At 50.6% G+C, this 10,800-nt stretch overlaps 1 protein-coding gene across 2 annotated transcripts in view; it reads right to left on the bottom strand.

Annotated features, from left to right (window-relative positions):
* Nucleotides 1-3,314: 3,314 nt before the first annotated feature.
* The window catches only part of CLYBL (citramalyl-CoA lyase), a 250,714-nt gene continuing 243,228 nt past the window's right edge, over nucleotides 3,315-10,800 (bottom strand). For both annotated transcript variants that reach the window (XM_074983124.1, XM_074983133.1), the window contains exon 8: nucleotides 3,315-4,263. In XM_074983124.1, the coding sequence (XP_074839225.1) occupies nucleotides 4,168-4,263 (96 nt within the window). In that variant the 3' untranslated portion in view covers nucleotides 3,315-4,167. The remainder of the gene's footprint in view (nucleotides 4,264-10,800) is intronic.

The raw sequence follows: 10,800 nt of genomic DNA, 5'->3' as shown, positions 1-10,800 counted from the left end.
ACAAACCACTAGCTCTGAGCAGCAGAAAAGGGGCTTGTGCTTTGCCTCCCCAAGGCAGCTCTGGTAACTCCAGCTCTTCCTCCAGCCCAGCCTGCACTGCCACAGCTGGGGTCTGCATCTTCCCCAGACCCTTGCACAAGCAGTTCTCAGCGCAGTGCCCAGGCAGGCCATGCCCTTTGGCTGGGCTCCAGCCCCTCCCTCTGACCTCCCCCAGGCCTGATGTGCCTGAGCCAGACCCTGGCCATGGGATTGGCTGGCACTGGGGTTCATCCCCGCTCGCCTGTTGGGCGCACCAGGGCCTGGGGAACAGTGACCTGGCCACAGCTGTCTGGCTGTTTGGCAGCCCTGAGCAGAGCAGCCCGGGGCGGGCCAGACTAGGCAGGAGCCAAACCAGACAGCCCTGAGCATGGAGTGGGCTAGCTCCAGGCAAGCTCCACTGGGGCCAAGTGGCAGCACCCAAAGGCTGTGGGCTTCTTTCTGCCACTGGCAGGCCTGGACCACACAGACAACACCCTACTGGACACCAGGGCTCACTGCCTGTGGCAGCCAAGTGGCCCAGGTGGTGGCATTTACATGCTCAGCCCAGATTCCAGGCACGGAACTAGAAGTGCTCCTTTCCCTAGGAGCACCCAGAAAAATACCTCTGCACCGGGCACTCTGCGTGTGCGCGCGCGTGTACATACACCTCCGCACAGAGCACTGTGTGTACATACACCTCTGCACCGGGCAGAGAGTGTGTGTGTGCGTGCGCGTGCGCATACACCTCTGCACAGGACACTGCAAAGGGCATCCAGCAGCTCGGGAGCAGAGGCGTTTCTGCTTTGGGGAGCCCGCGCCACTGCCTCCCGGGCGCCCCTTCCCGCCGCCTGTGAGCGGCAACTGTCGCGCGAGTGCAGGGCTACCCCCCGAAAGGGACGGCGGGCGGGGCACGCAGGTGCTCACGCCCGCAGCTGAGGGCCCTTCGTTTTCCACGTTGTCCCCTTCCCCTCTGAACCCCGGCGCTGGGCGGCAGGGAGGGAGGGGCCGTGGCATGGCAGGAGGGTGCTGCTGGCAGCCCTGCACCTCGGGGCGTGGCTCGCTGTGCCCAGCAGTGGCACCTAGATCACGCCCCCAGCGGCAGGAAGCGCGACTCCCCTCCACTCCGCAGCAGTAGCCGAGCGGCCCCGGCACTGGGCTCCGGAAGGCCCCGCTTTGAGTTCCTCCCGGGCTAGCTAGGCCGGCTCGCGGCTGCGGGTCCCTCCCACAAGCGCGCTGCAGCCCAGCCCCGCCAGGCGCCCCCCGCCCTCAGCGATAGGCACAAATCCCCGCCGCTCGGCTTTGGCCCCCAGCGGCCTTCCGGGCGCACGAGAACCGGACCCCACGGGGCGCTCCCCGGCGGACAGGGAGACCCGCAGCTGGGCGCAGCCTCCGCCACCGGGGCAGGAAACTGGCTTGGCCCCGCGCTGGCTCTGCGCGGGGAGCCGCGGCTGGAGCCAGGCCCTGACCTCTTCCCCTGCCGCCGGCGGGAAAGCAACGGAGCCGTTCTCTAGGCTCGCCCCTGCCCCGGGCGCGGCGCTCGGGGGATAAAACCACCTGCGCGCCGCGGCTCTTGGGGAGATTAATGATAAGATCCCGCAAACTCGGCCTCCCGCGCCGGGCCGGCCGCCTCGCGGTGCACGTGGGGATTTATTGGCGGGAGCGCCGCCGCCCGGCTCGCTTTCTAAGCCGTCGTTTCCCTCCCAGGAGCTCGGCTAATGGTCTCCTCGGGTGTCCCACCCGCGGGGCGATGACCGCGGGGCCGGGCCCAGGCGGCCGGGAGGCGGGTAGTCTTTCACTGCGCGCATCAGCCGCCAGCGCCCGGCCCCAAGGCGGGGGCCGTGGCTCTTCCCGCCGGCGCTGCCCCTCGCTGCAGGGGGCGCTGTGGGCGCGAGGGCTCAGTGGGGCAGGCCTGTGGCTTTGAGCCCTGGCTGCTTCCCCTCTCCCCCGACTGTCTTTGCGTCCCCCGGGCTAGAGCGGCCCGGCAGCTCCGGCGCTGAGCCCCGGCCTGCTGCAGTGGGAGGCGGGGCGCCGGGTTAGGGGAAAGGGCGACACTGCATGGGGCGGGGAGTGGTGCAGCCAGGGGAGACCAGCCAGCGGCAGGGCCCGGCAGCTCCTCTCCCCGGGACTGGCTCTGTCCTCCCAGCCGCGCGCGCGGCTCTGCTCTGTCACCTCAGGCCGCTCCCTGGGCCCTGCAACCTCCACCGTACCCGGCCCCAGCAGCGTCTCCAGCCTGCCCTGCGGGCCCGCTAGTAACTCCGGGGACGTCGCTGGGGTTTCCTCGTCCCCGCCCGATCCCGCCCTGGGCGTGTCCCTGCGGCTACAGGTGCTGCCGCCCCGCGCCGCCTAAAGCGGTTCCATCCTACACAGGGGCCAGCCCCAGGCGTATCTGTCCGGCCCCGGCCCCGCCCTGCAGCCGCCATACACCGCCCGTCTCGCCTGGCCGGGGAGCAGCTTCTGCCCGTGGCCGCGTTGCGCCCTGGGGCTGTTCCTCTGCCTTGCCCCGGCCCGATCCGGCCTCCAGGGGGCTGTGCAGGACCCGGGGCGGCCCGTGGCGCCGGACAAAGCCTCAGGGGCCCAGCCTCAACCGAGCCGGGGCGGCCGGCAGCTCCCTGGAGGGGCTGGGCAGGCTCAGCGCGCCGGGGCTCAGCGGCAGCCCGGTGCAGATCGGAGCGCCCCTCCCCGGCCTTGCCCCGGCTCGCTCGGAGCGGACGGGGCTGGGCTCCTGCCCGGTCCTGCGCTCCCTTCCCGGGGCGGGGCGGGGGGCAGGAGCAATCGGAGCCGCTCCCGGGTTGGGCTTGACCCTGGCGCTCCCGCAGCGCCTCGGGCCCTCGCTTAACTCCCTCCGACCCATGTAAGGCCGGTGCTGTAGCGCAGAAGGCGAATAAAAAGCCCGGGGCTGGGAGAAACGCCGAGCGAAGGGGAGGCAAAAGCCCCGGGCCCGCCTGCACCAGCCGCTGAGGGGCGAGGGAGGCGGTGAAAAATGAAACTAACAACTGTTTTCTATTTACAAATTTAAATCAACAGAACAGCCTTCCCCGCGGAGTGTGTCTGAGCGCGGCAGCCTTGCTGCTGTGGAGGTCATGAAAAGGGGGGTGCATAGTTTAAAACTTCCCATTCTGGTAATTTCTTAAAGAACAGTCGTTCATAGTCTGAACACAAAAGCTCATGATTTAATGAGGAACAGAAACAAAATCTCTGATTGTTGGTGTTTCAAACTTCATTGGAGTCCTCTGGCAACCACAAGTTGATCCTCCGCGGCTTCAATACCCTTTAGCCTTCGATATAAGAGTACATGCTGAATAGAGAACAATGGCTGGTTGTTATGTTTATTTACCCTTACTACAAGCTGGGTTAACCTCTTCAAAACAGCTTTGCTAAGCCCGTTAACCACACGGCCCATATGACCTGGAGCCGTATCTCTAATGTGATGCAAATCTGACTCCAGACCATATGCACGAGTTCTGCTGCATTGTGTCTCCCCAACTCCACAAGTTTATTGCCGTTCAACCCGTCCTGGTCTTTACTTTTGTCGGAGGAAAGGGGTTGAATGCCACCCACTTAACAAAAAAAAAAAGTCAAGAGTCTGGCATTAGGGCACTTTCATTTTTTAATGATTGTTGTACATTTATAGCAGGAACAAAAGCTCACACAAGGAAAATGATTTTCATTACAAGGATTTGAACTGTTAATAATTTTGCAAGAGTTTGCCCTTCAGAAGACAAATTCGAGGACAGCAAATATTGTAGGAGTGGGGAAAAGCACAGATAAACAGATGCATTTGACCTGGTTTTCGTCCCCTCTGTGATTTTAGAAGAGCTGATTTTTGTACCAACCCAGATGTTGCTGCTGTCCCCTAGTGAAGTCATAATCCTGTGGTTGTAATAATTATGATGATGTCATATCTACAGCAATATGACTTCACTCCAGGATCCAAACCAAGGAGCACACAAGCTGCGCTGGAGCAAGCACTAATTTAAATTGGACATACTTGTGGTAATTAGTGGGTCTGGCAAGAAAAATTATGTCAGAGCTGCAGAAATGTAAATGGAGTTCTGCTTAAATCGGATGTATTTACATTTTCCCCAAAGTTGTATAGTCGTTCCTTAAAACTGCTTCTCTGGCCACATGGTGAGAGCTTCATTTACTAGATCAGTTTTTCTTGATGGCTGTGGCAAGCGTAACAATGTTCTGAGCCTGTTTCAGTAATGGCATGTCTATCATACTCCCATGGAAAGTGAAGGCTCCCTGGAAAACAGAAAATATGAGCTTCCTAAAAGAACCTTTTTAAATTATATGTTATTTTGTGTTTGTTTTTTTAACATCCCTCCGTAAAACAAGGAGCATTAGTTCCCACATGAATCAAACTGATTCGTCTTGTGTAGCCTTAGGAAGGAGCCAAACCAAACAATAAAAAGCAAATTAAATACAAGGATGAGGGGGGGAGCAGAGAAGTTCAATGAAACCCACACTTCATCACACTGTGTGGGAACGAGCTTATGTATTATGCCCCCCTCCATCTGAAAACCTGGCAGAGGGCAGAAATGATCCACTCACAAGGGCAGGTGAATTTAAGGGCACGCTGATGAACACACAAAACATGTACTGATATGTGAAAATAGCCCTAAAAGAAATGGAAGCTTGTTACAAGGAGACAAACTGACAGAACAGGTTGAGCCCCTTTTATAGAGGTGATCAGACCATCCTCACTCATCGCACAGAAGTGAGCCGAGGACCTGAGTTTACCGTGAGCAACCTTTCAGGTTAGATGATTTCTAACTGATTATAGCATAATATTACTGATTCTTCCCTTGATGATACTGCACTTAGACCCCTTCACTTAATATTTCACAAAATGCAAGAGGCAGAAGCATTATTATCCTTTACATATGGGAAAACTGAAATAGACGTGGGCCCTTAGCCTTTTTTGGGCAATCTCCTATTAGAACTCCATAGGTAGGACAGTTACCCTGCAGGGCCTTCTGCTGCCATGCCAGAGCTCCTGGCATTTCTCCTTTCCTCAGATGCTCTCCTTCCCATATGGTGATAAGACAGGAAACAAAGGGTAGGAATAAATGTTAAGTTTTCAGAATGGAGAGTGGGAGCTAATGGTGGTCCCCAAGGGTTTGTACTGGGACCAGTCCTATTCAACCTATTATTAAATGATCTGGGGAAAGGGGTAAACAGTGAGGTGGCAAAATTTGCAGATGATACTCAACTGCTCAAGATAAAACAAACCAGCAGTCACGTAGCACTTTAAAGACTAACAAAATAATTGATTAGGTGATGAGCTTTCGTGGGGCAGACCCACTTCCTCAGATCTAGAGATAGTTAAGAACAAAACAGATTGCGAAGAGCTTCAAAAAGATCTCACAAAACTAAGTGACTGGGTGACAAAATGGCAAATGAAATTTCATGTTGATAAATGTAAAGTAAAGTAAAATAGTCCTAACTATAAATACAAAATTTAGCTATAACCACCCAAGAGAGAGATCTTGGAGTCACTGTGGATATTTCCCTGAAGGCTCTGTCTAGACTGCAGGCTTCTGTTGACAAAAATTCTGTCGACAGAAGTTTTGTTGACAGAGCACACGTCCAGAGTGGAGATCTGTTGGAAGAGATCTGCTGGTCAGGACCATTCTATTGACATCCCTATACACCTCCTTCCATGAGGAAGAAGGGATGTCTCGACAGAGGGTGTTTTTCTGACATTTGGCCCCATTTGGATGGGCCAAATGTTGCAAAAGCCTCTCCTGACAGAACTGTCCTGGTGTGCAATTTGCGTATCTTTTGCCAACAGTTCCCTGCAGTCTAGACACAGGCAAAACATCCAGTCAGTGTGCAGCAACAGTCAAAAAAGCAAACAGAATCTTACGAATCATTAAAAAAGGGATAGAGAATAAGAGAGAATATCTTATTGCCTCTGTGGTTACATGTACACTACGAGATACATTCAAATTTATTAAAATCAATTTTATCATGCTGTTTGCTTTTAAATTCGATTTTGAGTATCCTCACTTCTTACAGGCTCCCAACAAATTTGACACATTGCTTCCACACTGAAATCACCAAACATCAACAACCTCCCCAAAACAACCCCCTCCCCCCGAAAGCCACCCAAAGTACTCCCCCTTCCCAAAAGAGAACCTCTGCAAAAAACCAAACAAACCCCTGCCACTCACTGGCTCCGGTGGAAGAGCCGCTGGAGCCTGCTGGCTGGAGGCTTCTGGTCACAGGTGGCCAAGGGTGCTTCAGGGTGGGCACCTGTCCATGGGCGTCTGGCCCCACGGAGCAGGAGCCACCTGGCCGTGGAGCTGCCTGGCTATAGGGTGCCTGGCCCCATGTGGCTGGAGCTGCCTGGCTCTGGCAGCAGGAGTGCAGCAGCCCTTGTCAGTTTCCTGGCGCCCACTAGTAGCAGGGAGCTGGGAGCCAGGTGCAGTGCATAGCTTTGTGGGATACATAGGGGACACTTATAAATGCTAATAAATTTGAATGAAAGACATGGTGCTTCCACACTGCCTTTATTTGATATTTTAAACTCAAGACTGATGCTATACCCCTTTGTTAATATCAACATTTTGTTTTCGATATTAGGGCAGACTAATTCAAGCTAATGACATTTACAGTGAAGACAGTGACGTTTTAATGTCGAGCTAACTCCTTTAAATTTGATGTTATCGGATAATGTAGATGCAGATTATATAAAGCCATGTACTCCCACATCTTGGATACTGCATACGGATGTGGTCATCTCTTTTCCAAAAAAGATACATTTGCATTGGAAAAGGTCCGGAGAAGGCCAACAGGGATTTGGAAAGGGGCCATATGAAGAGAGTAAAAAGACTGGAACTTTTCAGCTTAGAAAAGAGGAGACTAAGGGAGGATATAATAGAGGTCTATAAAATCGTGACTGGAAAAAGCGGACAATGAAAAATTATTTATTTGTTCCCATAACAAAAGAAATAGGGGCCACCAAATAAATTGATGGGTAGTAGGTTTAAAACTAACAAAAAGTTGTTCGTCATGCAGTGCAGGGTAGGCCTGTGGAACTCGCTGCCAGAAGATGTTGTGAAGAGCAGGACTTTGTTAAGAGTTGAAAGAAGAGCTAGATAAATTAATGCAGGTTAGGTCCATCAATGGTTAGTAGCCAGGATTGGTAGGAATGGTGTCCTGAGCCTCTGCTTGTCAGAGGCTGGAAATGGAGGACAGGAGAGGGATCATCCAGTAAATACCTGTTCTGCTCACTCCTCTGGAGGCACTTGGCATTGGCCACTGTCAGCAGAAAGGACATTGGGCTATATGGACCTTTGGTCTGACCCATTATGGCTGTTCTTATGTTCTTTTTTACTTATTAATGCAAAACATATTTATGTTAAATGAAAGCATATCTTATATCTATTTTGCTATGAGGAATCAATTTAATAGTTTGAAAAAAAAGTCAGTACCCCAAGGATTAAATTCAGAGGTAGCATTACAGTCGTAATTGGACTTCTGCGTTCTTTTAGAAGGGATCAACTAAGTAAACAGCACAGTTGCCCTGTTACCATTAAAATGATAGGTTGGAGATTTAAAGAGGGAGAACAAAACAAAAATAGCACAGATGAACAGGAAAAGACTAGGACAGCTTTTGATGTGTAGTCCTATGTACATAGGTAACTTCGATACCTCAATCAGAATTCTACACATATGTCCAGAGGAAAATTCCTGTTTTTTGTACATGAAGTGGGAGCAGAAGCAAGATGGTGTCTTTTTTTATACACTCTGAGGTTTAATGTCTTCCTGCTAATTTGCAATAGTGAGCTAAAATCCAGAAAAAGCAATCAATTTGAGTATTTTTTATCACAGTAGCACTTTCCATTTTTAAGGTGCTGACAGCCAGTTATAATATAGTCCTGGAAATTCTCATTTGTCATTAACATCCATGGTATTTGAGCATAGTTCACATCTCCTTGGACTGGGCTCTCAGCAAAATCACTCACTTCTTGGCTGACTCCCACTCCTCGGTCACCTTTTCTGTTATAACCTGGGAGCCAACCCAGGATTTTCTAATTATCCAGACCTCACTTTTGGAGCACTGCCGTGATTCTTTGAGCAGAAGTGACATTTACTAGCAGCTGTGGAAAGTAGAGAGTGCCTAAAAGTTCAGTGAATTAGTCCCCTGAATATTTCTCATAAATCTTAGCCTTGAGTGGGGGAAGGAATACAAGAAAAGGGACAAAACACAACATAAAAGGAGGAGCGTGATCATTCTGCCAAGGTCAGATCATGAATAACTGTGAAATCATGGCCTTATGAAAGCACCATGATCTGTACAATATACACAATTATCCTATTGCTTTCCAGAGTATTTATAGAGCCCAGCAAATTGCAGACATCCACTTAATATCTACAGGTACCTGCATCCGCTGATGTGAATGCGAATATCTGCTGGGCATTTTTGTGGCTACAGATGTGGATACCAATTTTGTATCTAGAACTCTGCAAATGTGCAGCTGTCTGCTTTATATCCATGAGAATCACCGTCCCTCTATGTGGATGCAGATATCTGCGAATCATTTTTGTGGATGGAGATATCCACAAATCACTTTTGCGGCTGCAAATGTGGATACCAATGTTGTATCAACATAGGGCTCTCAGTATTTAAATATGGGTGTGCTTTAACCAAAAGTATTGCGGCCAGAAATAAGAGAAATATGGTTGGCTAGAAATTTTAGGTTGGGTTATGTGACCTGTTTGACCTTCCTTTATAATGTCTATTTCAAACAATACAGCATACATTCCATTTTCATTGCAACAGTTCTCACTAGTTGTAACAACATTCTGAGTGTCCTAAAGGTGTAACCTTACCAAGACCCGGACCCAGGAGCTTCTACCATATCAAAGCTACAGGGCTCCTCCTCCTGCCTGGGTTGACCAGTTGTGAAAGCTGATCATGGGGTAAGGGTAGCACGTGTTCCCTTTTCCAAAGATGGAGTCTCTGACTCTGCTCAGTCTGAGTGCTGTGTGGGCATTCAGGCACTAGGAAATGTCAGGGAGGCAGAGTATAGGCAGGTCTTCCTTGATGTCATACTCATGAGGAGTGAACATTTGTCCCTGACAGACTTAACAGCTGGGAAAAGACGGCACAATATCCCTACATACCCCAAAGAGATCTCTCTTGCTGTCAGGTCTATAACAGAACTCAGAGAGAAGGGGGGTGACTTAGCTACTCCCCTCTCTGTCTACTGCAGCTGCAAAAAGGTTCATGTAATTGTCACATCCTCTGCAGCTCTTGCTGTAGGGATGATGTACCAGGTTATCAAAAAATACAGGGCTAAGTGGGAACAGGGAGACTATTTAGGTGGCAACTCAGTTTCCTGGGAAGCTCCACAACATATGCCCACAAAGCAGGTATCTTCATCTCCTCTTATCCTTACACAATAGGCCAGCGTTCCTAGACTGCATGGACTACAGAGGCTGTTGAAGCTTATTGACTAACAGATATTTTGGAGCATAAGCTTTCGTGGGCAAAGACCTGCTTCGACAGATGCATGAGTGTGGGGAGTTCCAGAGGAAGGTTTAAAGAGGGAGTCTCAGTCATGGGGAGGGCCAGAGTTGACAAGTCTGTTCCGTCACGGAGGATGTGGCCCATTATCAGCAGTCAGTGTGGTGGGCACACTAACAATCCATTGTATACAGCCAAGCGCAAAGATACAACCACATTTGCTCCAATCCCTCAGAGACAAACACCTACAAGACCTTTACCAAGCTTTCCTGAAACTGTAATACCTACCTAAGGAAGTGAAGAAACAAACTGACAGAGCCAGATGTGTACCCAGAAGCCACCTGTTACAAGACAGGCCCAACAAGGAAAACAAGAGAACACCACTGGCCATCACATACAGCCCCCCAGCTAAAGCCCTCCACGCATCATCAGTGATGTACAACCCATCCTGGATGATGAACCTTCACTCTCCCAGATCATGGAAGGCAGGCCAGTCCTTGCCTACAGACAGCCTGCCAAACTTGAACAAATTCTCACCAGCAACTATAGACCACACCGCAATGACTCTAAACCTGGAACCAATCCCTGCAACAAACCTTGGTGCCAACTCTGCTCACATATCTACATCAGCGATAACTTCACAGTAACTAACCACATCAACCACACCATCAGGGGCTTTTCCACCTGCACATCTACTAATATAATATATGCCATTATGTGCCATTAATGCCCCACTGCAATTTACATTGGCCAAACTGGACAGTCTCTACATAAAAGAATAAATAGACACAAATCAGACATCAGGAATGGTAACATAAAAAAACCTGTAGGAGAACACTTCAATTTCCTTGGACACTCAGTAACAGATTTAAAAGTAGCAATCCTACCAAAAAAACCCAAAAAACAAAAACCTCCAAAGAGAAATTGCACAGCGGCAATTCATTTGCAAATTTGACACTATCAACCAAGGACTGAACAGAGACTGGGAGTGGCTGGCCAATTACAAAAGCAGTTTCTCCACTCTTGAAGTTCACACCTCCACATTAGCTACTGATAATGGGCCATATCTTTCCTGACTGAAATCACCTGATTTCTCCTCTCTTGATGTTCACAACTCCACATTAACTGCTGATAATGGGCCACATCCTTCGTGACTGAACAGACCTTGTCAACTCTGGCCCTCCCCTTGACTGAGACTCCCTCTTTAAACCCTTCTCTGAAACACCCCCCCCCACTCATGCATCTGACGAAGCAGGTCTTTGCCCATGAAAGCTTATGCTCCAAAATATCTGTTACCCTAG

The sequence above is a fragment of the Carettochelys insculpta genome, chromosome 1 (assembly GCF_033958435.1).
Source record: "Carettochelys insculpta isolate YL-2023 chromosome 1, ASM3395843v1, whole genome shotgun sequence".
Classification (NCBI taxonomy): domain Eukaryota; kingdom Metazoa; phylum Chordata; order Testudines; family Carettochelyidae; genus Carettochelys; species Carettochelys insculpta.
Note: the sequence above shows the minus strand (reverse complement) of the source record. Positions and strands in the feature narration are given on the sequence as shown.